Below are 26,219 nucleotides of genomic sequence, written 5' to 3'. Positions count from 1 at the left end.
AATTCATGATTAATCAATAATTAGCGGATAGTTACTGTAGCATTAACGTTGCAGATCATGGATTAAGTAGGTTTATTATATTCGTATCGCGATTTACAGCCCATCCATGCAAAAAGTTTTGTAAATAGACTTCATTTAGTACTCCATGTATGTGTCGAAATATTCGATGTGATGTTTTTTTGTATTTACGGGATTTATGGGATGGAAACTAAACAGGGACCAGGTGTTTTATGATATGGATTTGCGCGATGTTATTCCTTTCATATAATAAGGACATGCACATTCCAAATCCATGAACCCTCTCACAACGGTGCTCAGCACAGTCTGTGCCAGAAAAGAATGGTCCTTAATAAGGGCACAAATATTAAGCCTGGATTTTTCGTCATGCACAGCTCATGCGATGATGCGTTTGTCTGGAAAAAAAAAACTGAAACCCTGCATGCATCCCACGAGCACCGGCCGGCGCAGGCCAACGAGCTAACCGCCGCGCGCGGCGCGAACGCGCGACCGGGCGATCGCGCTCCGAGAGGGTAGGCGCATGGCACCCACATGGAGCTGCTCCCCGGCGCGGCCTGGGCTCGGTGGAGGGCGCGCGCCCCAGCGTCGGCCGATCGAGATGACACCGGCACGTGCGGGAGCCCACCGCTGCCGTCGGGGCGGGCGGGCAGGGGCAGCCGGGCAGGGCGCCATGCACGCCATAAACGCCGCGACGGCGACCTCTCGGGCGTAGCCGGCGCAGCGCGGGCAGGCGCCACCACCACTTGCCCCGGTGCTGGTGGTGTTGGCGGATCGATCGGAGGATCGGCGGCGGTGGACGACGGCGACCATGCCCCCCGCCGCGCTCGCTGCGTGCATGTATCTCGCCCCGCCCTGACCGCAACGTGGCCTCCGTCGCCGGCCGCGGGCCCCACATAACACACGGCGCCGGCCAACGCCGGCGATGAGCAAATATATGCAGCGGTAGCGCACTAGCTCCTCCGTCCCCGTATAGGGCGGTGTAGCGACGAGAGAGCCACCGCCGACGACGACGAGTCACACATTTTCTCCCCCGACCTGTTCAGATCACACGGTTTCACGGCCTGGCTGGATTGTTTCGATCATCTCCCATCAGTTAGGTCGATGTTAGACTCGGTTGGTTAATTACCGTACTTATTACCACCAGCAGCAGCATTGCTGAGCAATGTTTTCAAATCGGCTGGTCGGTCCTGGTCGCCTAGGGACCGACCATGCGATTAATCGCGATTAGTCGACGACCAGGTCGACCTGGTCGAGCCTGGTCGTTCCCTAATCGTCCATATGTCTACATGTTCAGTATATACTATATAGTGTATATATAATTATATATATACAATATAGTATACAGCAAGCAATTCTGCAGGTTTTGGTGACTTACTTTTGATATTTGCTCTCCAGAACTCCAGCTTCTTGTCCAAAACTCCATATTCTTCTTGCTGAATCCCTGCTGCTGAATCCTGCCCTGGTCGAGAAATGCCCTGGTCGACCGACTAATCGCGATTAGTGGACGACTAATCGGACGACCAGGTTTCTGGTCGCTCTGGTCGGGTCGGTGGTGCTGGTCGGACTTGGAGAACCGACCTGGGCGATTAATCGCGATTAATCGCGATTAATCGGACGACTTGAAAACATGGTTGCTGAGTCGATGGGTCGCGTCGAAGAATATTTGCGTCTGCGTACGAAGTCACGGTGACGCCGAAAGATCATCCCCGTACGTGCTCCGGAGCTGCAGCTCCATGTACAACAGCACAGGGAAAAGAACCCGTCTTTAATACTCCTCTTCCCAGCCGTCGTCTCTCTCTCTCTCTCTCTCTCTCTCTCTCTCTCTCTCTCTCTCTCTCTCTCTCTCTCGTTGCATGCAGACCCCGCCACGGTGCCTGCAGGGGCGAGCGGCGGCCTCCGATCCGGTCGACACGTGTCCCCGGGGCGCATCAATCCGGAACAGTTATGCCCCAACCGATCCAGGTACTCCCGGCCGTTAGCCCGGCCGGCAGACGGTCGCCGCCGGAGCGGGCGGCCCCGGCTGCGCGATCGACGAATTGAAGGGCGGCGAGAGAGAGAGGGACCGCGGCTGCGACAGGGACGAGACGGACGGAAACATGAGGGAGTTATGGCGCATATGCGCCTGTCGTCCGAGATATCTGCGCCCCCGCCGATGTGACCCTCGGCGCCGCTCGTCCGGACGATCGATCGTGCCGCCGGCCCGGCCGGGTGCCGTGCGCTGCATGCCTTGCTCGGCAGCGGGGCGTGGCGCAGGTCCGCGCACCACAGCTCGGCGTGACGCCGACCCGCGCCTATGTGAGCGGAGCCCACCCGGCGCCGGGCAACCCCCTCGACGCTGCCTGCCTGCCTCACATGGCCCTCGCGTTCGTCGACCCGTCCCGCCCTTGCCTGCTTCTGCCCGCCACGCACGCCGGCCGACGGGGACGACGTCGCACTCGGCCGCGCCCCGGCCAGCGCCCGGTTCGTTCCCACTTCCCCGCGCGCTGATCGAGCGCCTGATCCGAGACACGAGAGGAGGTGGAGGCCAGGGGGGTCCGCCCCCGACACCGACAGCAAGGCGCTGCCCCCCAGCTGTGCGCCTGTGCCGAGACGCGACGCGGGCCGGGGGGTGACCGGGTGACGCGACGCCGCGCGCGCCGGGGGCCAGAGGATCCACGCGCCTCTGCCTCCGCCGCCGCCCGCCCGCCCGGCGCGCGCACGTTTCTTCCGAACGACGACGACGCCGCGCGGGTCTCGCGAAACGGGGACGGCAGGCCCCCCATACGTGCACGTCGCGGGCGCGCCCACGCGGGGTTCACGTGGACGCGTACCTCCTCCACGGCTCCACCACCCCCTGCATCATTGCGTTTCCCCCCTTCTCGTACCGCGCCACCAGCCGTCGAGGACACACCTGGCGCCGGTTGGCGGCGCGAGACCTGCCTGGCGCCGCGCGGCCGCGCGCGGCGGGTGCAGTGGCGAGCACGGCGGCGGCGGCCCGCCACCACGCTGTTGGGCAGGTGCCCGGTACTGTGCGGGCGTGGCCGCGAGGTGCCGCGCGCGGCCGGACGACGAGACGCGGGGGATCATCCGGCACGGCCGGATGGATCGCGGTGCGCTGGGCGGGGGGACAGGGGCATCTCGTGGGTCTGGTCGTACTCCTCCCCGGTTGTTCCGTGGCGGGGACGTGTCGTAGTTAAAGGCTATAGTTTAATTTCCCGCCGATGGGTTAGGGCCCCGGCCGTAAATTAACAGATCGGGAGTCTTGGTTTGTCATCCAAGGACCGGGACCCAGTTACGGTTGACCGTAAATTATCAATACACTGACTCCACCCGGTCACGCACTTTCGGGGATTTTTTTTTGTCATGCAAAGTCTATTGTTTTGTAGAATTTCGCCATCGAGGACTCTCTCTCTCGGGGTTTTAATGATCAGGGAAAAGTTTAATGTTGCCATCCAGATCCAAATTCTTGTGATGTACTACTTCTTTATCAATTATGGCTTCTAGTTTGAAGGGTGCATAAGTGGTCGGAATTTCATAAGTACGTTTTGTTTTTTTTCCTTGGGTCCATTGGCACCAGCTACTCCATACGTAGCTTCGCTCCTGTTGAATAATATGCATTATTTTGTTGAATAATATGCATTATTTACGCTTAAGTTATTGTGGTATGATCATGAGAATAACATGTAGAACATGTGGAGATACAAAGAAAAAATAGTGGTCATATTTATTTATTTATTTTGAAACGAAGGCCCCTAAATTTGGAGGCAGCTGCTGAAAATGGAGATAGAATATAAGAGCTTTGGACTCGAAACCGGCGTCAAATGGTCGTCTTTAGATGCCTTATCTTAGTGGCCATGGCTAATCCTCTCCTACACTAGCGAGCTGAATTTCTTGGCACGCGGCAAGTGTGGATAGATGGAGGTTGGTATGCGGCGGCAGCTCGTAACTAGTCTGCGGGCCCACGGCCGTCCGCAGCTGAGCTGAGAGCCTGAGAGCGAGCAATGCAAGAGACACATGGTCCCAGCCGCCCGAATTTTCTCTGTAGATGTGCGCAACAGCGCCTGCACCGGGCCGGTTTCTTTACCACACCACTGTCTTGGCGCCATCACCGATCGCGTTGTATCTCCCCGTTCCTCGTCCTCCTGCCTGTGACCCCGCCCGGGCCTGTGCCGCGAGCCCGCGACCATGGCAGGTGGCAGCAGCAGCTAGCTAGCCAACCAACTGCCCCGTCTCCCTATAAATTAGGGACCTCCTCCCCTCCCGCTTCCCATCGCCAAGCGTTCAGCTAGCTACTGAGAGCTCGATTTGGATCGTGCACACACTGCACAGCCGCCTCCCGCGATCAACGTCTCGGTCACCGGCCGGCCGCTCATCAGCCGCGACGAACCCGGCCGGTCGTCTCCGCCGCCGCATTATCCGTCTCTCTCCGACGACGATGTCGAGCAGGAGGTCCCGCGCGTCGGTCTCGGAGGAGGAGATCAACGAGCTCATCGCGAGGCTCCAGACGCTGCTCCCCAGCGCGCGCCGCCGTGGCGGCAGCCATGTACGCATGCTAGCTAGCTGCACATCCTTAAGCAAGATCGATGATCAGGCGCACGGACAGTGATGATGCGTGTTCGTACACAGACAAATTAGCTAGCTAGCTCGATCACACGCACAGTACCGCTGACACTGACACCGGCACACATGCTGCGTAGATAGAGCTGCTAGCCACAGTCACAGACTGTGTAGCGCCGCCGCTTGCAATGCTCGATCGCATGCCGGTCTAGCTAGCTAGCCAGCTCCAAGCCATGGTCGTCGTTGTCTGATGCGTGAATGGTTTATTGTGCTTGCTGCAGGCGTCGACGACGAAGCTGCTCAAGGAGACGTGCAGCTACATCAAGAGCCTGCACCGGGAGGTGGACGACCTGAGCGACCGCCTCTCCGACCTCATGGCCACCATGGACCACAACAGCCCCGCCGCTGAGATCATCCGCAGCCTCCTCCGCTAGCGATCGACCGAGCCGACGGCCACGGCCGGCCATGGCGACGGCCGGATACCCATCGCCATGGAGGGGCCTCGGCCTAGCTTTATTAGCTAGCTCTCAGCGGGTCGGAGCTGAGTGTACCATATTCTTCCCCGGCGGCAGCTGCCTGCTAAGGACGACGGAGTCTGGTTTAATTGGTAGTAGTACAAGTTTTTAAGCGCTTTGGTAGGGCATTAGCCATTAGCTAGCTAGGGCCGCCTAAGTATGGTTCATTTTCTCCCTTCCATTTGTTGTTGTTGTTGTTTTTTTTTTTTGCTAGTAGCTCCCTCCAACTTCTTTGTACTCTTCGATCGTTTCCTCCTCCACTCCATCTCCTTCTTCCTCCTCGCGTAGCCTATCCGTGGTCCGGATCGAGTTGTTTCCCCTGCACAGACAACCGACCGACCGCGAGCTACCGACCGATCCATCGACATGTACTGGTGGTAATATATATATCTATATATATTATATATAATATCGTTGTCTCATCTGTCATCAGGCCTGTCTTACTGCTCCTGCAGCTTGTTTAACTTTAATCCCCTCTAAATCGCTCGTCGCGACGTGCCCCGCGAGGCGCCTAATCTAGCATGCCGCGGGGGGTGCTTTTCTTTAGGACAGTACAGTGCTCCAACGGCAACAGCCAAACGGCGCGTCCCTTTCGCGCGCGGACGCCTGCCGGTGTTCGCGAGGATATAGCGCGCCGCTACGACTCTGCCTGCCTGCTACCGGCCTTGGCAATTGCGTTGCATGGGATCCCATGCCGTGGCCCCGGCCGGCCGGCGTGCCGTGCCCGTGCGCCGCTCCGTACGCCGCGACGTCGACGGCGCCAAGTCGCCGACAGGCCTGCTGGCTGTGCGCGCGCGTGGCCGCCTCGGCGTGGGCGGCGCGCGTCTTTGTCTAGCAGCGCCAAGTCCCCCTGTTGCGCTCCTTCCATAGCTGACTTGTCGATCCTTTTCTTCACCCATAGTACATGACTAGATCGGACCATATTATGACAGGGTCAAGTAGCTGCAGGGTGCCAGATCAAGTACGAGAAGAGGAGCCGGGGCGTACGGGGAAAGGCCACACTGAAGCTCCAGAACACACGGATTACCTATGTTAACCACCTCTGCAGAGACATTTTGCACAAACTAACTCAGACAACTCATGGCAGTTTAGCTATACAAATGGCCACAACTACGAGATATACAGCCATCTTCGTATCTTCCTCTTTTCGAAAAACCTCATCATTTGCTGTATCTTTTGTACAGAGAACACAACGATGGAAGCCTCGAGTAATATCCATCTGGATGGAGTGGGATGAGGCCAAGGAATTCAGTGAGCTCAATCTCCAGCACACACCTCCCATTGCTACCCAGAAGAAAGAACAGGAAATCACCTCCAAGAAGACATACATTTTTTGCTCAAGAAAAAGGGAAGGCATATACATTTTCTGGCAGGAAAAGTCGATATATGCACCAATTAGTCAAAGATATTATCCTATCCCTTTTCCCGAATTGTTCTTGATGGGAAGATACTGTCTCCAGGCAGAATACCATATTGCTCTTGCAGGGTTGATCGGTGGTCGGCCCACCATAGTTCTGCTTGTTGTTCTGTGAAACGTCTCTTACTGCAGGTCAGCAAAAATAGTGATAAATGAGAAGTTCAGAAAGGCACCATTTACAATCATTTTCTGAAGCTGAACATGTGTAGAGCATCTGTACAACTCAGATAAGAGCTCGACCATATAAAGTAAAAGCATAAATCTATTATAAGTTGTGATCAAATTCGGCACTATTTGATGGATAAACAAGAAATGCAATCTGTACAAAACCATAACCATATAAGAAATGCTCATCTTATAAAGATATATAAGAAATGCTAAGAGATCCAATGATCCAAACCGAGAACTGAGCATTATTTGAATCAGATGGAGCTAGAATGCGCCAATACCTAAAACGCACACGCCTGAGGTACTTCTGACCTGCAGGTGAGCGGAACACAGTGATGTAAACACCAGGTTCAACCTGTTCCATCCATTCTGCATCGGCTACAATGCAATTTCCATTGCAGGACGATCGATGAGCCTGCTGGCCACTGGAATCAGGTGGCCTATGAACATCCTGCAAATTATTGTCGCAGGAATGACTTCCAAACAACTTAGATACATGATCAGGCCAACTGCCTTTCAAAGTACACTCCTCAGGTGTTCTTGGTGTCATAGCTTTGATCTGATAACAAAAAAGAATTGAGTAACATAAAATAGTATTCCCTCCGTTCCAAATATAGGTCGTTCTGGCTTTTTCCTATGTATCTAGAGTTCTAGACATAATGTATATCTAGGTGCAAAGCAAATGTCATGTATCTAGAAAAGCCAAAACGACATATAATTTGAAACAGAGGGAGTATATGAACAACAAAATAATAATGCAATTACAAAAAACTAGTGCATGCTCCTATTCCAAATTAAAGTTAAGAATCTACAGTTTCCATTACGAATTATCTTTATCTCTCTGGTATCTCAGTTTTATTTTGGGAAAAGAAATTTTGTAGGTCAGCATTATATAGCACACTTTATTCTCGTTCTAATTGTACCTGTAAGTGGTTTGTGTTCAGATACTTCTTACATTAATGTTATTCACTGGTTTTATTAATATAGTTATTTGAAGTAGATTCTTACTGTTCCATAAAAAAAAGGTCAACATACATCTATTATCACCATAAATTAACAGGGTTAATTAATGGGCCGCGAGCAAGTTGGGCTTAAAGCAGGAATTAAAGAAGGCTTGTGAATCGGCTCCTGCGTGAATGTTTGGGCCATGTGGGCCATGTATCTTTAGATTTAGTTCAGTTTGGGTTAGAGATAGAGTCCGATTTGGACACGTTGGTTTAGATTGTTTTCCAAGTCTCCGGACTATAAATATGTACCCTATGATATTCGTAAAAAGAAGAATGTCATCACGTCTCGCAACAACAATTCTCGGCGCACCGCCACCCCTAATCCTAGGGTTTCATCCAAGTAAGCGACATGCTGCCCTGATCACTTCTTACGATCAGGGCAGCATTATTCTTACTTTTACCTTGGTATTATTCGTAATAAAGCGTTTTTGATGGCGAGTAGTGCTAGTTATCCTGATGTTCGTAGCATGACCTTTTGTAGATTTATCATGCTCTTGTTGTTTATCATCTACGAATATCATGTTATCTCTGTGTGATCATGTATTAATCTTACGCTAATTCTCGTTGCATAGAGTTAGTTGCGTAGAGATAACACCCTGCTTCTTTTCTATCTAGTAGATCTAATCTGTTATGGTTTGTTCTTATACTTAAGAATCGGCTTAATATCTGCTAGGTTAGGCCTTGCAAATGGGTTGGACGATCCGGCGACGTATTAGATGCTTTGCCTTGATCTTAATAGGGATTGATCCGGGAATCGGCTTTCGCTTATTCTTAGGCCTCTATTCTGGTTAAGGTTTGGTTATCTATTACGCTCGTTAGGCCTAACTACGTGTAGGATGTTCCGATCTAGCAATGAAGCTTTTACACGACCGTCGTGGATTGGATTAGCTAGATCTAATTGAAGTAGTTTTTGAAGTTATTTTCTTTATCTATTAATATCCGGATATGCAGATCTGATCTGACACCGGGACTCGATCGGCTCTTTAAAGCCGATGCAAGAGTCGTCTCGGGGAGCCGACCACGGCTCGGACTAATATTTACATGTGTTTGTGCATGCAGGCAAATCGTCGAAAGCACGTTCGCACCTTTCTGATCGGGTATAGGTCAGGTGGCACGACCTGTATCTCCGGAAGCGTCGGCGTGTGCCAGGATCTAGGCCGTTGACCGAGGGACCGGTGCCAGCCAGCGCCCCGGCAGCCTCCCGGCTCTTCGTGTTGCCTGTCGCTACTCGCCTGTGGGTTTTGACCGACAACACATTCTGGCACGCCCGGTGAGACCTTCATCAGCAACAACGTCCACCGCCGGGATGACTGGACCTCAGAAACAAGCGACGGTTCCGCCGGCCACCAACCCTGTCACGTATGAAGAGCTGACCCCCGAACACCAGCAGAAGTATGATGAGGTCAAAGCTCAGTTCGAAGCCGATCTCATCGGCTCTTTCGAGAGGACCCACAGCCACGGCATCAGGTGGAAGGGGTTCACACCCGAAGGTGCTCTCGACAACGTCGACCTGTCTGTACCGTCAGAGGAGCGCACCAGAGCCCTGCGCCTGGAGATTAATTACATGGTGGCCCACTCGCTTCATCAGCACTCAGAAAGCCTGGTGAACGAGCTCGAGCGTGTGGCACATCGCGTCGTCCAGGAGGTGATCAAGAACCAATACTCCCCATCGGGACCAATCCTGGGGAGTCACAGGGGAGAAGCCCCACTTCAGTCTAGGCTGCCAATGCCAGACTCGCTCACAACTCCAGGACCGCAGACTTCGCCGATCTACGTCGTCTACAAGATCGGCGGTGATCCCAGAGAGGGCCAGTTCCTGAGCGAGCCGCCTAAGGAGATCCCGCACGGCTACACGTGCGTGTACATACCTGACAACATCAACCCAACATGCGCGAGACAGCTGGTGAGTACAGGAGCTTCAGGGGCAGATGCGGAGAAACAAGCATGGCTAGCGAAGTACGCTACCGGGCCGAGTGCTGAGCCCTCGGCCCCCGGAGTTCTTAGTGTGGAGCAGATCAGCGCAATACTAAGGGACCAATTCGGCATTCTTCCCAAGAGAAAGGCGATCAGCTATCCCAAGCCGTACCCAAGCGACTACGACTTGATCCCATTGCCACCCAAGTATCGGCTCCCAGAGTTCACCAAGTTCAGCGGGTCAGAAGGGGCCAGCTCTATCGAGCATGTGAGCCGATACCTAACGCAGTTTGGGATGATTTCAGTATCGGATCCTCTGAGGGTCCGGTTCTTCTGCCAGTCTCTCACGGGCTCAACTTTTGGATGGTACACGTCATTGGCCCCAGATTCGATCCGCACTTGGAGGCAGCTGGAAGATCAGTTCCACATCCAGTATCACTCAGAGGCTGCTGAAGCCGGGATTGTCGACCTCGCCTAAGTCAAGCAGAAGCGAGGGGAAAGTGTGTCGGAATACGTGCAGCGCTACAGAGAGGTTAAGAATCAATGCTACTCATCGTGCATCATAGAAAAGGAGGCAGTCGATTTGGCAGTTCTGGGGCTCACTAAGCCGATCAAGGATCCGGCTTTTCAGTTGGAATTCACCTCTCTAGCGCACATGGTGCAGAAACTCACGACGTATGAACACTATCTCCCTGAGCTGTACCAGAAAAAATTCGAGCGCCATATGAATATGACCCAAGCAGATGATTCTAGCGGGGAACAAGAAGTGGCTGTGGCAGAGTGGACCCGGGGGGCAAACCCCGTCCCGTGCAAGTGGATCAAACAGAAGGGGTTTGTGAAGGGCTTTGACTTTGACGTGGCCAAGGCAGAGCAGATATTCGATCTACTGCTCAAAGAAAGCAGTTGAAGCTCCCAGAGAATCACAAGCTGCCAATGACGCAAGAGCTGCGGGGGAGGCCGTACTGCAAGTGGCACCACTCGTTCACCCATGCCACGAATGACTGCAAGGAGCTGCGTCGGCAGATCCAATCGGCTATTGAACAAGGCCGATTAATTCTGGCCCAACACACGATGAAGGTTGACAGTCAACCGTTCCCACAGGCAAACGTGGTGGGGCTATCAGATCTTAGACCTGAGGGCCAGAATTTTGCGTTCCAAATTAACATGGTGGGACCCGTACGCCGCTGTGACGAGCAGAGGAAAGAGGACGATTCTGGCAAACGGCCCCAGGATGAAGACGAGTCGGAGCAGCAACATATTACTGAAGAACAAGTGCGTCACATCCGCAATCAACTCCCAGCTTCCAATCGGCTTCTTGAAAAATACGAGTATTAGTACAAGCTGCGTCGCTGGTATGAATCGGAAGAGGAGGAGTACAAGCACCGCACGGGGAGAACGCTGGGGAGGCGCCAGGCTATACGCGACCACTGGCATTGCCCATTCTTCAAGTACTATTGGAATTCCGACATGAGCCGATTGTCTACTATCGATGATTGCCTGGAGTGCTGGCCTCGGGGACGCCAGTCAGGCGAGACGTTAGTGTTCCGGTGCTTGGGACCCAAAGCGCATCATGACGACCAGGTTGAGCGGCCATCCAGGGATGATCTTGAGCTCGAAGGGGAGGATAAGTATCATCGTCCACGATGGTGTCCTGATGGACTCAGTCGCTCGCAGAAGCGTAGAGTGCAGCGCTTATGCAATCTCGAAGAAGCAGAAGCAAGGTACCTCGACGTATTGAGGAAGGCGCGCCCGGATCTCGCTGGGCAAGTCAGGCGCCCACAAAGAGTGGAAAGGCACCCTTCAAGGAGGGAGTGGTGTCCCAAGCATTTAAAAGCCGATGAGAAACCATCGGCTGATGTGAATATGGTATTTGTGCTCCCGTCGGAATTTCGAGCGCCTCATCTGGAGGAGCTGGCCGTCGCGCAGCTGGATCTTGGCCCACAGCCAATCATCTTTGAGAAGCCCTAGGAGAAAAGCTACAAGCACCTGAAGGGGTTATATCTCAAGGGTCTCATCGACGGCAAGCCTGTAAACAGGATGTTGGTCGACACCGGCGCCGCAGTCAATTTAATGCTGTATTCAGTGCTGCGCCGATTGGGTCGTTCTGCTGCTGATCTTATCAAGACCAACGTAATGCTCAATGATTTCAACGGGCAGCCGTCGGAGGCAAAGGGCGTCCTCAATGTGGAGTTGACAGTTAGCCGCAAGACCGTCCCAACCTCGTTCTTCGTCGTCAACAGTAAGAGTACGTACACAGTGCTACTTGGGAGGGATTGGATTCACGCCAATTGTTGTGTTCCTTCCACAATGCACCAGTGTTTGGTTCAATGGGATGGCGACGAAGTGGAGGTGGTCCGTGCAGATGACTCCAACGAGGTTTCGCTCACAGACATGAATGCCTGGGACGCGGAAGGACAAGAGCCGATCTCAGGGATTGTGCTGGAAGACTGTGATCGGATCGAAGCGACAAAAAACGGATTGAGGCTGGTCTTATCCACTGGCCTCATAGAATAAACACATCCTGGCACGCTACGGAATTCAGCAGGTTTAGAGAGGCCGGTCCCAGCGACCGGCCCCAAAAAGTAGATAATTCTTATTTGGAGTTGAAACTGTTACATTATGAACAAACAATAGAGTGCTCTAGAAGTTGGTTAGTTATTGCGTATTCAATCTCGAATGGTAATACAGAAACGGCTAGCCCGTGCGGTCGGCCGAAAAATTTCTTTTGTTATCTCTCCGTGTTTGCTGTCGACGTGGCAGATGACGACGAGTTGCCTGCGTTCACAGTTGATTTTACAGGCGATGGAAAGTTGGGGTATGGATTTACATCAGCTGACGATTTGGAGGAAGTTGATATCGGTCCCGGGGATAAGCCGCGACCAACATTTATCAGCAAAAGGTTAGACCCGAGCCTGCATGAGCCGATGATAGCACTATTGAGAGAATACCGGGACTGTTTCGCGTGGGATTATACTGAAATGCCCGGTCTGGATAGAAGCATCGTCGAACATCGGCTCCCGCTCAAGAAAGGATTTCGGCCGTTTCAACAACGAGCACGACAGATGAAGGCCAAAATCCTAGAGGAGGTTAAGAAAGAGGTGCAAAAGATGTTGGATGCAGGGTTCATCAGGCCATGTCGGTATGCAGAATGGATCTCCAGCGTGGTCCCTGTACAAAAGAAGGATGGCCGATGGCGAGTCTGCGTGGATTTCAGAGACCTCAACAGAGCAACGCCAAAGGACGAGTATCCGATGCCCGTCGCGGAAACATTGATCAACGTAGCTGCCGGTCACAAAATGCTGAGCTTTGTGGATGGTAATGCCAGCTACAACCAGATCTTCATGGCCCCAGGGGATATAAGCAAGACCGCGTTCAGAGTACCAGGCGCGGTCGGCTTGTTCGAGTACATGGTTATGACCTTTGGATTGAAAAATGCTGGTGCAACATATCAACGCGCCATGAATTACATTTTTCATGATCTCATCGGCAAACTGGTAGAAATCTACATTGATGATATCGTGGTCAAGTCCACATCGGCTGGGGGACATCTGGAAGATTTGCGTCATGTCTTGTAGCGAACTCGGAGGTTTGGACTCAGAATGAACCCGAAGAAATGAGCCTTTGGTGTATCGGCCGGTCAGTTCTTAGGATTCCTGGTACATGAGCGAGGAATCGAGATCGGTTTAAAGAGTCAAGAAGCTGAAAGGACAATGAGGCCGCCTACTACGAAGAAGGAGTTGCAGAAGCTCATCGGCAAAATCAACTTTGTTAGACGATTTATCTCCAATCTGTCTGGGCGTGTCGAGGCATTCATGGGCCTGGTAAATTTCAAGTCTGAGGATGAGTTTCACTGGGGGGCAGAACAGCAGTAGGCTTTCGACGAAATCAAGGGATACTTGTCGAAGCCTCCAGTGTTGGTTACTCCTCAGCAAGACAGACCTTTCTTCGTGTACCTGTCTGTGGGATACACTTCCATCGCCTCGGTGTTGGGTTGCTTTCTACCTCAGCAGACGCATGTTGGACGCTGAGACCAGGTATCCTGAGATTGAGAAGCTTTGCCTTTGTTTGTTCTTTACATGCACAAAGCTTCGTCATATTTTGCTCTCGGCAGAAACGATCGTTATCTGCAAGTCGGATGTCATAAGGCATATGCTGTCGGCTCCTTTTCTAAAAGGCCGACTCGGAAAATGGATGTTTGCATTGTTAGAGTTCGATATCCGATATCAACCTGCAAAGGCAGTCAAGGGACATGCACTGGCGGATCTCATTGCAGACAGGGTCAACACTGACGTGGCCGCACTTTTTATACGTGCTTGGGCCATGTTTTTCGACGGATCGGCGTGTGATGATGGGTGCGGCGTGGGAATTCTTTTGGTATCGCCTCGAGGGGCGACTTATTCCTTTTCCAACAGGTTGACTACTCCATGCACCAATAATTTAGTAGAGTATGAGGCCGTTCGCAAGGGGATGGAATTACTCCTGGAAGGTGGCGCAGAAGCGGTGGAAATATTTGGGGATTCGAAACTGGTGATTTCTCAGCTCACAGAAGAATATAGATGTGAGAGCGAGGCTCTTTTTCCGATATGGATGCAGTGCCGTGGGTTGATGTCACAATTCAGGTACATTAATTTCCACTGGATACGCAGGACTTTGAACAATGAAGCCAATGATTTGGCACAGATGGCTTCTGGATACAAGGAAACAGCCGATGGGGTCGATGTAGAGGTTCAGTTTCTAGAACTTGGAGATTGGAGAGCCGATATCTTCAATTATTTGAAGGATTAGGCTCGGGGGGCACCCAGAAAGATAAGACTCAAAGCTATGAAGTATGTTCTGATAGGGGACGATATGTTCTACAGGACTTTGGAAGGACTGCTGCTTAAATGTCTGGGGCCTTCGGAGTTGAATCGGCTTTTGCATGAGGTTCATGAGGGAGCCTGCGGTACTCATCAATCGGCCCATAAGATGAAGTGGCTGATTAGGCGATCGGGATATTACTAGCCTACCATGCTTGAGAACTACTTTAAATATTACAAGGGATGTCAGGCATGTCAGAGATTCGGCAAGATTCAGATGGTGCCGGCATCAGTAATGAATCCTATCATTAAGCCATGGCCATTCAGGGGTTGGCCCACGGATATGATTGGCCAGCTCAACCCGCCATCCAGCAAAGGTCACCAATGGGTGTTGGCTGTCACAGATTATTTCACGAAATGGGTGGAGGCGGTACCCACAAGGTCGGTGGCATCAAAAGATGTGATCAGTTTTGTTAAAGAGCACATCATTCATAGGTTCGGGATTCCCCAGACCATTACGACCGATGGAGGGTCGGTCTTTATATCGGAGGAATTTAGGAAGTTTGTCGATGATACGGGGTTCAAGCTGATCAGATCATCCCCATATTATGCCCAGGCTAATGGACAGGCTGAAGTATCCAACCAGAGCCTTATCAAGCTGATCAAAAGGAAGATCGATGAATATCTTAGGCGCTGGCATGAGGTATTGTCAGAGGCTTTGTGGGCATATCGTATTTCATGTCACGGATCCATCAAGACGTCACCATACCATCTGGTCTACGGTCAAGACACTGTGTTGCCATGGGAGATCACGGCCGGATCGAGGCGTGTTGAGTTCCAGAATGATCTGTCGGCTGAGGAGTATGCAGCCTTGATGAGCGACAATGTGGAGGATCTCATAGAGTTAAGACTTTGGTCACTTGAGAAGATCAAGGAAAACAAGGCTAAAGTCGCTCGTGCATACAACAAAAAGATCAAGCCAAAAAATTTCCAGGTTGGAGACCTGGTTTGGGAGGCAGTGCTACCATTGGGAACTAAAGATAGGAAGTATGGTAAGTGGTCTCCAACTTGGTATGGGCCGTACAAGGTTGATCAGGTCCTGCCTGGAAATGCGTACATGCTTGAAGAATTAGACGGTGTCAAGTTTCCTGTAGCCGTCAATGGCCAACACCTCAAGAAATATTTCCCGAGCATGTGGGAAGGCGAATAATAAGAGCCGATGAAATCCATCTGGCTGTATTATAAAAGACCAATACGTTGAGTTGGCCAGTAAAAAAAGGGGGAGAGAGGCCAACACGTTGAGTTGGCCAGTAAAAAATATATATATGAGAAGCAAGGCAGCCGATGTGTAACCATCGACTTAAGATGTTGTTAATAGGTACGAGTTTCAGATTTAACAGGCAACACTAAATGTTCTCTGAATTGTTCTACTAGTTCAGGAACCCTTCTATGGCATGGATGGCTTCTGCGCGTATGGCGTCGGCTTTTGCTATGATCTCTTCGTCGTCCTTGTCATCGCCTGTTACTATCTGTTGACTCAAGGTGCTTATCTTTGCAAACTCTGCACATATCTGCTCGGTCATTTCTTGGGCTTCTTGCTTGGAGTTTGCAATCGAGGCTTTCTCCTCTTGGATCAGTCTCTGGGTGGTGCGGACCTTTTCTTCGAGTTCCACCAGTTCTTTCTCCAGGAGATTGAGTCGCCTTGTACTCGCGGAGATATCGGCTTTGGCGTCCAGAGTTGCTTTTTCTGGTTGAGCATCTTGCACTTTTGACCGATGTCGGCTTTCAGAGGAATTTGAGAATGACGTAATTATATTCTCTGTTGTGCTGCTTTCACCTCTGCCCGGAAGAAGGGAAGATGGCTGGCTGGCCAGAGCTTGACCTGAAGTGACTCTGGGAGTTGGGATTCTATCTGCTCGAGGATTTTCTTTATTTCGCTGGAATCATCAACCAGGGTACTGATTGGAGCAGATAACAGATTTTTGATGTGTTGAAGCTGATCCGCGAGGTCAATCGGCTGCCGTGATGATGGTACTTTTGCTCCAGGGCGATCAGACCCATTGATGCTGGGTCAAAGGAGAGCAAATCTGAAATATTGAAGCCCTGTAGAGATATTGGAGTTAGTTTTGGGAACAAGGTGCATCAATGGAGTTATCGGCTGATTTAGAATCGGCTCATGTAGTGTTATCTGTTCTGAGGAAGAAGCAATGGTCGGTCCGGGTGTGATCGGCTCAGTTGGGTTTGAGGCAACAACAGGGGCATCGGCTATGTCAGCCTGTTCGTCACGCACCTCCGTCGGAGCATCGGGAATTCTGGGTTGAACTTCCATCGGTACATCAGCTGTTACAGTTCTTTTGCTGCGAATTTCTGTTGGGACGATGGTTGATTCCTGTTGTTCTTGGACTTCAGTTGTTCCAGTGTCGGCTTCATGAACGGTGGTTCCCTGTTGTGCTGGGCTTCTAGTACTGAGGATGTCTCCAGCTGCGTCCTGGAAATTGGATTACAGTCAACCAGAATATATGTGTGTAAGGAAGAAGTTTCGCAGAGGTGAATTACCTGGTTGGTGTTGGATTCTGATAGATTCGGGGAAGGTTGTGCTGTTTTCTTGATGACTCGTCTTGCGATAATCTTCCTTTTCTTAGTCGGGACTCGGGGGGCAGCACTTCCAGATGTTTGTCTCCGCTTAAAAGCCGACTGGGGTGAGTCTGGCTGAACAGTCATTATTACTTTCTTCATTGGCGGTGATTCCTTGCAAAAAAGAACATCAGGGGCGGTTGGAAAGAAGTGGAATGGCTCCCCGTTACTGGTCATGGGTTCTGGATCATCTTGTTGCTGTAAGCAAGGTGAGCAGGGTTAGCCAAGTAAAGTGGTAGAGGACTTAGAAAGAATAGGTGCACGGATTCAGTATCTCTTCCTCGGGGATTGCATATTCAGGATCAATTTGCTACTGTAGAGGGCCTAAAGCTCTTCTGAATACATGAGTTTTCCACATTCCCCATCATGTGTTAAAGTCGATTGACGAGGGAGTAAAAGACAGATCGGCTGGTATTAGAATGTGGAGGTTGTCAAACATGCTGTAGCGTCTTGAACTAGTAAGACCATCGGGCAAATCGGCTCTACTCTCCACCAAGTGGTGAATATAGAAGATGGATCGGCATTTTCACATTCTGCGAGGAGCCGACTGCAAAGACGTTGCGTCTTCCATAGTGGTTGTAGTGCGTTTTAATGAGCATCAACGGGAAGATGAAGCAACGAAATGGTTTTGGAATCATCATTGCCAAAACCAGGGGGCATGTGTTATCACCATAAATTAACAGGATTAATTAATGGGCCGCGAGCAAGTTGGGCTTAAAGCAAGAATTAAAGAAGGCTTGTGAATCGGCTCCTGCGTGAGTGTTTGGGCCATGTGGGCCATGTATCTTTAGATTTAGTTCAGTTTGGGTTAGAGATAGAGTCCGATTTGGACACGTTGGTTTAGATTGTTTTCCAAGTCTCCGGACTATAAATATGTACCCTATGATATTCGTAAAGAGAAGAACGTCATCACGTCTCGCAACAACAATTCTCGGTGCACCGCCACCCCTAATCCTAGGGTTTCATCCAAGTTAACGCCATGCTGCCCTGATCACTTCTTGCGATCAGGGCAGCATTGTTCTTGCTTTTACCTTAGTATTACTCGTACTGAAGTGTTTTTCATGGCGAGTAGTGCTAGTTATCCTGATGTTCGTAGCATGACCTTTAGTAGATTTATCATGCTCTTGTTGTTTATCATCTATGAATATCATGTTATCTCTGTGTGATCATGTATTAATCTTACGCTAATTCTCGTTGCATAGAGTTAGTCGCGTAGAGATAACACCCTACTTCTTTTCTATCTAGTAGATCTAATCTGTTATGGTTTGTTCTTATACTTAAGAATCGGCTTAATATCTGCTAGGTTAGGCCTTGCAAACGGGTTGGACTATCCGGCGACGTATTAGATGCTTTGCCTTGATCTTAATAGGGATTGATCCGGGAATCGGCTTTCGCTTATTCTTAGTCATCTATTCTGGTTAAGGTTTGGTTATCTATTACGCTCGTTATGCCTAACTACGTGTAGGATGTTCCGATCTAGCAGTGAAGCTTTTACCATCGTGGATTGGATTAGCTAGATCTAATTGAAGCAGTTTTTGCAGTTATTTGCTTTATCTATTAATATCCGGATATGTAGATTTGATCTGACACCGGGACTCGATCGGCTCTTTAAAGCCGATGCAAAAGTCGTCCCGGGGAGCCGACCACGGCTCGGACTAATGTTTACATGTGTTTGTGCATGCAGGCAAATCGTCGAAAGCACGTTCGCACCTTCCTGATCGGGTATAGGTCAGGTGGCGCGCCCTGCATCTCCGGAAGCGTCGGCGTGTGCCAGGATCTGGGCCGTTGACCGAGGGACCGGTGCCAGCCAGCGCCCCGGCAGCCTCCCGGCTCTTCGTGTTGCATGTCGCTACTCGCCGGTGGGTTTTGACCGACAACAACATCACAGTTTCAGAACCTGATGCATAGAAAACTATATGAACTGATTAACAGCCGGTTTTGTAATTGTACTTTTGTCATTTGGAATACAATCAGTTAGAAGAATCTATGTTTCTTTATCAAATCTTGTAAGAATTTAGAGTTACAACTCTGAACTTTAAGAGATATGCTTTCATGCAGTTATGATATGTTTTTTTTTCAAATATACAAGGGAACATATCAGGTGCAAACCCACCTATTCGTGCAAACTATGAAAACTTCAATCTGGATCATCAGATCAACATCCAAGAGGAGGGGCGCAGAGAGGTGGGAGGGGGGATTTGCAAAAGTGTGATTACCCAATCTAAGGTCGGGTCTAGATTGTAAAATTACCCAATCCCCCATACCCCTTAAATGTTGATCCAATTGTTGTGAAGTATTAGTGGATTGCCCACATCTTCCCAATAGCTTATGCTTTTGGGTTTATCTGGTTGGTGCATGAAACCTAACATGGTATCAAAGCCAGAGGTCTCGAGTTCGAGTCTTGGTAGAGGCATCTTTTAAGTCCTCTGCTTTCTTCTTTATTTCCACATTTGCGCCTTGTTCTGGCTGCATGTGAGTGGGAGTGTTGTGAAGTATTAGTGGATTGCCCACCTCTTCCCAATAGCTTAAGCTTTTGGGTTCATCTGGTTGGTGCATGAAACCTAACACCAATGACTCAGATTGAAGTTTCCATAGTTTACACAGAGAGGTTGGTTTGCACCTGATACGTTCATACGTTCCCAATATACAAATACTAGAAGAATGCATTGCATTGGAGCCAATGAAATGCTTGTCTTTGTAACGTGTAGAATAGCTGCGATCAGTTTTCTGTCCTATCCTACAAGAGCATAGCCAGTACATTGTTCATTCATCCTTCATTTCTCAGTGACAATATTTTGCTATATAACCATCATCAGCACAGCAAACATCACTACTCATCCTAAAAATTCAACCACATTAACGAATATTTATATTTTTTTCTCGAATAAAAATTCGACCACATTAACAACGAATATCTACCTGAGTTTTAAGGACACTGATAATTTCGTTCGCTGCTTTGCACTTCAAGTTTTCTAAATCAGCGGTAGCCCTGACCTCCCTTAATTGATTACTAGCCTTTGCAAGTTCATCTTCAAGTAGTTCCGATTTGTGGGTCAGCTCGTTCACCTACAAGAATCAATCATGCAACTCTATGAAATAGAGTAGTACATATTAGGCAAGAGAAGGATTGGCTGATATAATCCTAATTATCTGAATGATAATTTGTGCTATTTATCCATAAAAAAAAATCTGCTATTTATGAGGATCTAAAGACAGTTTGAGGAAAAAGTGAAACGTTACTGTATCGTATATGATGGTGATATAAAATACCTGGGACTTCAGTCTAGCAATTTCTTCAGTTAGATTCTCACTTAACTTATTTTCTTGTTGAATAGGATTTGGTGAACTTGGTCCAGAGGACAGAGGCGATGTTGGCTGGGAATGGGAGCCTACTTTTGAGGTAGGAACGCAAGAAGATATCAACTCCTTGGAATGTCCAATCAAGTTTGTAGTACTCCGATTCATGTTTCGTATGCGAGGTAGAGGAAGTTGGTCAATACCCAGTGAGAGTTTACCATCGGGTTTGAATGAATCACAACTCAAAAGCTTAGACAGTCGTGACCGCAAACTCTTATCTGGATCAGTGGTTCCCTGGACAATAGATGAGGATTTCCCTCAAGAAGCCCTGAATTTCTCAGTTTTTTTCCATCTGCCACAGTACTGAGTTTGGTGTAGCACTCATCGCATACCCGGTACGGCTTGAATGAATCAGGTGCCAAAGAAGCTCTCGTTGATTTTCTACTGCTGCATGCTTTGCAAAAAACTAAACCACAGTTATAACAGTTGTGTCGTTTTCTTCTAAAACCGAATTGCAAGTGACAGCCAGAGCATACTGACTGATCTAAACCGGGTGCACACTTATGGAGACATACAGCAGCAGTGAAATCAGCTCCACAAACTACACTCTTGATTTGCTTATCTTTTAAAGCTTTAACAAGAGTTGGAGTATTTCGATTGACAGTGTCTCCATGTCCTAAACGACCATTTGCACCCCTGCCCCAAGTATAAACTTCAGCTTTAGAAGTTAGCACAGCAATGTGATGAGAACCACATGCTATTTCTTCAATAAAACTACTAGAGATGATCCCTCTAACAAGAGTAGGGAACTTTCCACCAGTCTTCGGATTTCCAAGCTGCCCAAATGCATTACTGCCCATGGTGTACACTTGTCCAGAGGTTGATAGAGCAACAGTAGAGTCATGCCCACAAGCGACCAGGCAAAAACTAGGTTCTAAAAGAGATGCCACACAGGCTGGTATGAACCTTGATTCTCTGTCAACATGTCCGAGCTGACCTCTGTCCCCATCTCCCCGTGTAAATAGTTTGGTGGCTGCAGCAGGATCAAGAAAGTCTACAATCTCAACTATTGCAGCTGTGTGCCAAGCGCCACAAGCTGCACGCAGAACACACATTCCTTTCAGAGAGTTCACTTGCCTTGGGATGTTTGTGCTTAGGCGATCTCCATGGCCCAGTGCACCAAATACTCCATCACCGAAGGTGAACAATTGGCCTAATGATGTCACAATGGCCGTATGCCATTGTCCACATGATACCGAAGATATATGCAGACCTTCCAAAGGGCCATAGACCTTCTTTGGAATCCAATGAGCAGTATCATTTCCATGACCAAGAACACCAGAATAATGTGTGCCATCACCCCACGTGTAGAGATCCCCGCAAAAAGAAACAGCACAAGTATGGAATTCCCCGCAGGCAACAGATTCAATAATTATTCCACTCAAAGCTCTAATAAGCTTAGGGTGGCAAACATCAGCATCAACTCCATGTCCAAGCCTACCCCCTGACTCTTCACCCCAGCTGTATATTTCTCCTTGTTTGCTAACAAGCACTAAATGCTTACTCCCACAAGCTATGCTGCGAATATCCAACAAAAATGTTGAGTCCAGTGCCTTTGGTGAAGATACATCACTCCTAGAATCATGCAGATTTTCAGATGTATGTGAAGCATAAGCACCGACACCTTTTCCCCAAATGAAAACATCCCCCGACGAATCGAAATCATCACCTGATCCATAGCTGGATGAACTTACTGATCTTGAATAGCTAACTCCAGATGCTCCTCCACTGGATGTATCTGCACCTCCAGATGAGACGGAGCTAGAAGCACCGATAGACCCTGCACTAATTCTACTCCTGTCCTGTCCAGTGCATATCACATCAGAGAAAATATTTCCAAATCCAATGACTTCATGAGCATTGACATTTTGCAAGTCCTACAAGATGCCCAACACAATTATGTACTTTATAAATATGGAAGAAGTAACATATATCAGTCACTATGTACTTACCCTTTTTTTGGCATCACTACCATAAAATGGAAACAACAATGGTGAAACTTCCTGAATATGCTTAGCTGAGTCATCAGAAACTTTCCCATCTTTTGTCTCCATCACCCATCGAGAAATAAGTGCCTTTAAACCAACAAACCATGCCTCTGCTTCATCCTTGTCTTTGCAAATCTGCCACAAATTATCTACTGAGCGTGACTAAACTGAGATAATCAAATGATTCATAATGACATCACTGATGCATTTTTTTTCCAACACTTATACTTGGTAAGCATGTATATAGGATACGAAAAATATACCCAAATGTAAATTTAAGCAAAGGAACTAGTTAGATGGAAGTTCACATACCAGATCAAATGATCTATGGCCGTATATAAGGGAAAACGACTGAAACTCCTTATCAGGTCTTGGATATCGTTGAAAGATAGCCTGGCAGGGAAGACAACATAAGAACAATATCAACCGCATATATCACTTCGAATTTCTTGAACATAACTGGCGAGTAACCTAGACAAATCCACAAGCAAAAAGGGAGGAATGCCAGTGATTACATCAAGGATTCAATAAAAGGCCAACATTAATGAAAGATCAGACTGATAATGTTCAAAAACTGGAAGCTCTCCTAGTACTAGTGAAGTTGGTTTCAGAATAGGGTATAGGGTAATACTAGTACTCAAATACATACTTACCGTCCTCTGTCCAGGTATTATTCTTGAAACTTGATTGAGTCTCAATTGCTTCTCCACTTTCCCAGTGTACCAGATGAGCACAGTTTCATCCTGGAAACAGAAGAAAACTTGATCAATATAAATGGTAGGCGAATAAAGATAGGCTTCCTCCACTGAGACTTTTCACAGTCATTAATATACAAGAGGTATAGTGTTAATTTTGGTTCCTCATAATATAGGTAGTAGTATTCAGATCTCATTAAAAGGTAAAACTTTTCGGTGCTTCTTGGTACTCCCAAGAACCATATAACATCTCTTCTCTATGACAATAATTTTTTCCTCCTAATATTAAAAAGAATGTTCATTTGGCATATGGCCAATTCAAATAATGTCCATGGATACAAAATGTAGCCTCCACTTAAAGATGAAATATAATTGTGCCAACTACATTTTTTCTTACCCTCTGTTATCTACCTCCATTAAGTTACATTAGCAATTAAATAGAATAATAACCACAACCTGAACTAACTCCTACATGCACGCCATTCACACTGGAGGTCTAATAACTCCGCCTGCATGCTTTGACTCAAACAGCATGCATGTTCACTCTGGCAACTCCTTACTGTTCCTTTGTTAATATCAGTATTTAACACAATACTTAATGCATCTACTCTCATTTTTATAAAAAATGCAAAATGCCAAAACGTGTGCTAGGGAAAACAGGTAAGTCTACTTCTATACAAACTGCAGTTAACAGTCGTGATAGTGGTGTGGTAGCTGATTCAACACAAGGATCTTCTATGCAATGATTTTTTTTGTGTAACTCCGTTCAAGAGAATACATATATGTCCTTCCACTTTTTACATATGTGATTCCTTAGTGGCTTAATTCTGTATGTAATTTCTTTTGACAAAAATAATATTTGCAACAACGACTAGCTCAATTGTGGACCCTAAGTGCTTTTTATTGAAATCGGTTGCAACGCCCAGACAACTGAGCACTAAACTGTTTAATCAACACTGACATGAGCCACCACGAAACCATAGAACTAAGGAAAAACTGTTCCTACTTACATTTGAAAGTTTGAACGGACAGAATTTTGGTTTTCCTCGGCGGCCATATTTCAACAGATGCGTCCCTTTCTTCAAGCCTGTTATTGCCTAGCAATTCAGAAACACCAAGTGATATAAAACATGCCATTGCAGGTCTTTTGCTTACATGAAAGAAATGGAAGTATAATCATGAGAACATCAGGGATCATGGAGCAAATTAATAATCATGTCTAGTGCTAGTTCGCAACTAAGAGTTCACTGCTTGTACAAGTTGGGGTTCTTTCGTTAGAAGATCCAACTAAGCTTAGATGACCCTGGTATTCACAAGAATACATTCTTAACGCTCCTACCACCAATATATTATCATAAGCCAGTCAGTTTGCATTCTGTTACGGTCTTACATGGTGCTAACTTTTGCCTTGTATTTCAGTCAAAGTTATTATATCAAGCCACTGCAGTATATTATTCAGTTTGAAAGATGTTTTTCTACACTGTATACATGAGTAAGATTCATCCATCGTACTGATAAAACAATTACCTGTTCAACATCCCTATCAAAGGGACCATTCTTCAAACACTCTGAAGCCATTTCACGTACCACACACAATCATGTGTCACCAAATGAGATCATTTCAAGAACAACTATCTAATGCAACTGAATGGCTTTCCCTGAATTGTCCCTGTAAATGGCAAAAGGAAAACCCCTTAGCAAATGATCTATAACAAACCAAAGTCTGAGTCACTCATTCAGCGCTACAGAGAAACAGCTGGATTAGGAAGTTTCTACTTAGCGCGTTCACAACTATACATCTGTAAAGGTGAATATAAGACAATATATCAACAAATATCCCTAGTTGGAAGAGGTATAAGTATGTCTGAGATTATTCCCGAACATCAACAATAAACAAGGCTACCAACATCATGGTTGGAACATGGTAAGTTTGAGATTTAAACCTGATAATACTCCAATTCTCACCTCCTACATCAATGCTAGGCAGGCAGCTAGGGTGGACGTTTCTCTCCCTAGCACGAGTCTTATTCTGTTAGTTAGATCATAATAAATAAAAAATTGGACATTGAACAATATATAACACTCTCAACACTGAGCTAGAAAGATCAATGAAAGCCTAAAAGGATACAATGTCCTAGTGCAATACACATGTCGACCCTTCAGCTAAACTACGACATAAAAACTCGCCATTCCATGCATTATCGTCCAGAAATGATCAGATGATCAATAATGCATCTGCCTCTCCTTCCCATCATCTTATGACCGCAGAAGCATGAGAGGGCCACCAAATGATCAATGATGGATTAACATTACATTACACCCCAAATACCAAGGGTTTCTGCAGACTACAGCTACCGCCATTAGGAATACCCTTACGAACTTCACGATCGAGCCAATCCCCAATTAAAAAAATCACATTCCGATGATAAGCCTAACAACAGGAATTCGACCCAAAATTGGATGATCGCAATCACGACCTACAAATTATGGTAAAAACACACGGACCTGATCCGAATTACGGGGAATGACCAACCTCAAAACTCCGTTCCGGGACGGGGGGAGCTCCTCCCGGACGGAAGAGGCAGGCTCGTGCAGGCGCCTGCTGGATAGGGGTGGTAATGGGGCATGGGTCTAGTCATCTCTTCACTTCACAGTCCAACAATATTTTTAAATTATTTAGTTTAAAATTATATAAGATTAGAGTCCGATTTTTTAAAGTCCGATTCTTAAATTTGTTAGTTAAAATATTAGACCCTTTACCACCCATACTCCTAGACCGCGTGCACAGATGAGCCCATGGGTAGCAGGATGTGTCCACGTGGCGGAATGGACGGTCCTCGACGATTGTCTCCGTGGAAAGGGAAATGGTGCACGGCTACTTTCGAGGACGGGGATCAGCGCGCGGCCGCGGGCATGATGCGATGAGGATGGAATTTTCAGCAATGCACAGGTGGGCTAGGGCCTAGGGCCCAAGTAGCAACCCTACGTTAGGCCATGGGCTGGGCTCAAACTGCACGTCTGGAGCACATTAATTCAACACAATCCCCTAGCAAGCCACCGCGATAATGAAACAAATAAAAAAAACAGCTCGAGTTCTTCGGGAAAATTCACGAGCACCCTTGAAAACAAAAAGGAGATCCACGGGAACGCTGAAAAGATATTCCCACAGAGCAC

The 26,219-nt window shown here is 48.2% G+C and overlaps 1 protein-coding gene, 2 long non-coding RNA genes and 1 pseudogene across 3 annotated transcripts; 1 reads left to right on the top strand and 3 right to left on the bottom strand.

Annotated features, from left to right (window-relative positions):
• Positions 1–1,168: 1,168 nt before the first annotated feature.
• Positions 1,169–1,652, bottom strand: LOC120703094. The gene is made up of 2 exons (XR_005686756.1): positions 1,597–1,652; positions 1,169–1,465 (listed from the first exon to the last, which is right to left on the bottom strand). It is a non-coding gene; the product is annotated as an uncharacterized LOC120703094 (long non-coding RNA).
• Positions 1,653–4,099: 2,447 nt separating this feature from the next.
• On the top strand, positions 4,100–5,478 carry LOC120703093 (transcription factor ILI4-like). Its single transcript, XM_039987103.1, has 2 exons — positions 4,100–4,540; positions 4,836–5,478. Exons 1-2 carry the CDS (start codon positions 4,433–4,435, stop codon positions 4,986–4,988), a joined length of 261 nt encoding a protein of 86 aa, XP_039843037.1. The 5' UTR covers positions 4,100–4,432; the 3' UTR covers positions 4,989–5,478.
• Positions 5,479–5,987: 509 nt separating this feature from the next.
• Positions 5,988–20,071, bottom strand: LOC120703092. The gene is made up of 3 exons (XR_005686755.1): positions 19,925–20,071; positions 6,936–7,213; positions 5,988–6,612 (listed from the first exon to the last, which is right to left on the bottom strand). It is a non-coding gene; the product is annotated as an uncharacterized LOC120703092 (long non-coding RNA).
• A 45-nt stretch (positions 20,072–20,116) lies between these two features.
• On the bottom strand, positions 20,117–24,677 carry LOC120701877 (annotated as a pseudogene).
• Positions 24,678–26,219: the final 1,542 nt, after the last annotated feature.

The sequence above is a fragment of the Panicum virgatum genome, chromosome 4K, assembly GCF_016808335.1.
Source record: "Panicum virgatum strain AP13 chromosome 4K, P.virgatum_v5, whole genome shotgun sequence".
Taxonomy (NCBI): Eukaryota; Viridiplantae; Streptophyta; class Magnoliopsida; order Poales; family Poaceae; genus Panicum; species Panicum virgatum.
The sequence above is the reverse complement of the archived record's forward strand: the minus strand, read 5'-3'. Positions and strand labels throughout refer to the sequence as shown.